A 3,027-nucleotide genomic window follows, 5' to 3' on the forward strand; every position below is an offset into this window, starting at 1 on the left:
GCCAGTCATTCAGTCACAGAAGGCGCAGAGAGGGCTCGGGGACCCTGTCAGCCTCTCCAGCATCTCTGCCAGGGTGCGCTGTCACGTGCAGTGTAGGAACCTGGATTGTGCTGAGGTGTCCAAATCCCCCAAGAGGACTAAAACCTATGGTAAAATCACAGGTTCATAGGTTCATTGGATAATTCAGGTTGGAGATGCTTCAGAAGATCTCTAGTCCAATGTCTTGCTCAAAGCAGGGCTGTCTATGAGGTCAGACGAGGCCACTCATGGCTTTATTCAGTCAGGTCTTGAAAACTTCCAAGGATGGAGATTGCACAACCTCTCTAGGCAACCTGCTGTGATGCTTGACACTCCTCACGGGGAAACATTTCTCATTATACTCAGTCCAAACCTCTCTTGTTTCAATTTATACGGGTTGTCTCTCATTCTCCCATCACGCACTGCTGTGAAGAGCCTGGCTCAGCTTTCTAGATAGTCTCCCTTTAGGTAGGGGAAAGCTGCTGTTGGGTCCCTGCAAAGCCCTCTCTTCTCCAGGCTGAACAAGCCTCTTCCCTTGGTCTCTGATCCTGGGGCATAGCTCCGACCCCCATCCATCTCAGTGGCCTTCTGCTGAACTCTCTAGTGTAGATATTTGCTAGATTTCTGTAAAGGCCTCACTCACCTCATACTCTTCATCCCTGTGTAGAAACCACACCATATCCCCTGTGTTCCCCACCTCTGATTTGGACACAGAGACTTTCCGTGGACGCCTCCCCAGTGCTTCTTGTGCTTTGGCTTGCGTTTGCCTGTTATTATAAAAGCCAAGGGCACCACACAGGTGGGGTTTTGCTCATTTATTTCCCTCCACCTGATAGTAAGGTAGATTATGAAATGAGCAACAACTTGGATGTGAGAACCGCTGAAAATCCACCTCTCCCTGATGGCCATCTCCTGAGCTGAGAGCAGTAGTGTCTACACGCCTGATGCTCTGTTATATTTTGCATTTGTTTCCAATGTTGATTTCTTAACTGAGAAGTCATAGCTAAACTTTCACTGGTTAAACTGCTCACCAGTTTGCATCAAAAAGAAGCCAGCTGCTTAGCAGCTTAGTCTTGGTTAGGGTGAACGTAGAAAAAGCACTTGCTCACTTAATAGAGCATCTCAACCTGTGGAATTTGGGGACAACTGCAAAATAGTAGCACTCACCAGGAAGGATTTCACTTTCATTTTAAGAAAAAAAATGTTTTTCTTTTTTTTCCCTTTTTTTTAAGAAAAAAAGTCCATCCTTTTCATTCATTTTATAGTTTAATGGATAAACAAGGTCATATGTGACACTATGGTAATTATAACAGGGTCCTGGACAGCATGGGGGCATTTGCACAGGTTGGTGGGGAGGTGGAGGGAGGTGGCACTTGTCATTACCCGGTTCTATATTCAGTAGAGAGTCCAACTACGTGGAGTTTCTGTAGTTGATTTGTTTTAGGTATAGGTTATGTGAGAGCTGAGCTGGGATGGAGCATGACTCACATACCACCTGGGAATTCAATGGCTCCTTCTATCAGCCTTCAGCTTTCCTCATGATGGGCATCCCAGGCCTGGAAGCCCTTCACCACTGGATCTCCATCCCTTTCTGTGCACTGTACCTTATTGCTCTCTTGGGAAACTGCATGATTTTATTCATCATAAAGAAGACCCAAAGTCTTCACGAGCCAATGTACTACTTCCTCTCCATGCTGGCATTCACTGACCTGGGCTTGGTTCTATGTACACTGCCTACTACTCTGGGCATTTTTTGGTTTAATATGCGAAGGATTGGGTTCGATGCTTGCCTTACTCAGATGTACTTCATCCACATACTGTCCTTCATCGAATCCTCTGTGCTCCTGGCAATGGCATTTGACCGCTTCATTGCCATCTCCCATCCATTGAGACACTCATCCATACTGACCAAGATGACTGTCATGAAAATAGGTCTGGCAATTATACTGAGAGGTATGGTCTCCCTCCTTCCCATACCCTTCTTGCTCAAGAGACTAAGCTATTGCAGGAAGACTGAGCTGTCTCATTCTTTTTGTTTCCATCCTGATATCATGAACCTAGCATGCACAGATATAAAAGTCAATGTCTTCTACGGTATGATCATTCTTTTATCAACGGTGGGGATGGACTTCATCTTCATTGTGCTGTCCTACATCCTGATCATTAAAACTGTCATCGGCCTTGCAACCAAGGAGGAGTGTCTCAAGGCTTTGAATACCTGTGTCTCCCACATCTGTGCTGTTCTAGTGTTCTTCATCCCGATGATCGGACTATCCATGATCCATCGCTTTGGAAAGAACGTTCCACCTCTGGTTAACACTTTGGTGGCCTACACCTACCTTATAATTCCCCCTGCTCTCAACCCCATTATCTACAGCATAAAATCCAGCCACATCCGTGAGGCTTTGCTCAGGGCACTGCGGAGAAAGAGTGAATCTGACTGGTAGCTTCCTCCACCAGTTCTGCCGGAAAGTGCTAGTGGACCGGTTTCTTGGTCAGAGCTAGTGGACCGGTGTCTTGATACTCCATCCATGCGGGTCACTGACAGATGAAAGAACTGCAGATCCACTCAGACGCTGTCCCTCAACCAAGAGCTGTGATCTTCCAAGTTTAGTCCTAACACGATGCTTTCATCCCTGCCAGCAGCCTGCGAACACCCCGAGCGGTAGTGCCAGTGATATACACAGATGGAAGCCCCAATTAGAGGGAGACAATTACAGAAAAATGGGTTGCGTGACTTTCTCTTTTCAAGTCACGCATTGGGGTGGATCAAGGAACCTCTGCAACGCATGTTGCCCAAACTCTAATAGCCACATAATCGTGTGTAAGCTTCACTCAGGCTCCTTTGCATGGGGTCATTGCTCCCTCACTGCCTGTTACAGCATAGCTAACCCCGGCAGCAAGCTCGACAGGACAGGGCTTGGACCAAGAGTTTGGAGTGACTCTGAATATCTCAGTCATTAGTTGTTCAGCTGGAAACACCCCACAAGATGGAGCTCAGCTCCAGAG

At 46.9% G+C, this 3,027-nt stretch overlaps 1 protein-coding gene across 1 annotated transcript; it reads left to right on the plus strand.

Annotated features, from left to right (window-relative positions):
• The first annotated feature begins 1,556 nt into the window (after positions 1 to 1,556).
• On the plus strand, positions 1,557 to 2,465 carry LOC104291594 (olfactory receptor 51G2-like). Its single transcript, XM_009890847.1, has one exon. The coding sequence runs from the start codon at positions 1,557 to 1,559 to the stop codon at positions 2,463 to 2,465; it is 909 nt and encodes a 302-aa protein (XP_009889149.1).
• The last annotated feature ends 562 nt before the right edge of the window (positions 2,466 to 3,027 follow it).

This window comes from Charadrius vociferus, unplaced genomic scaffold (genome assembly GCF_000708025.1).
Source record: "Charadrius vociferus isolate BGI_N301 unplaced genomic scaffold, ASM70802v2 scaffold138, whole genome shotgun sequence".
In the NCBI taxonomy this organism is placed as follows: domain Eukaryota; kingdom Metazoa; phylum Chordata; class Aves; order Charadriiformes; family Charadriidae; genus Charadrius; species Charadrius vociferus.

Coding starts and splice junctions, on each gene's coding strand:
- LOC104291594 (XM_009890847.1), top strand. CDS start 1,557: ATGATGGGCATCCCAGGCCTGGAAGCCCTTCACCACTGGATCTCCATC.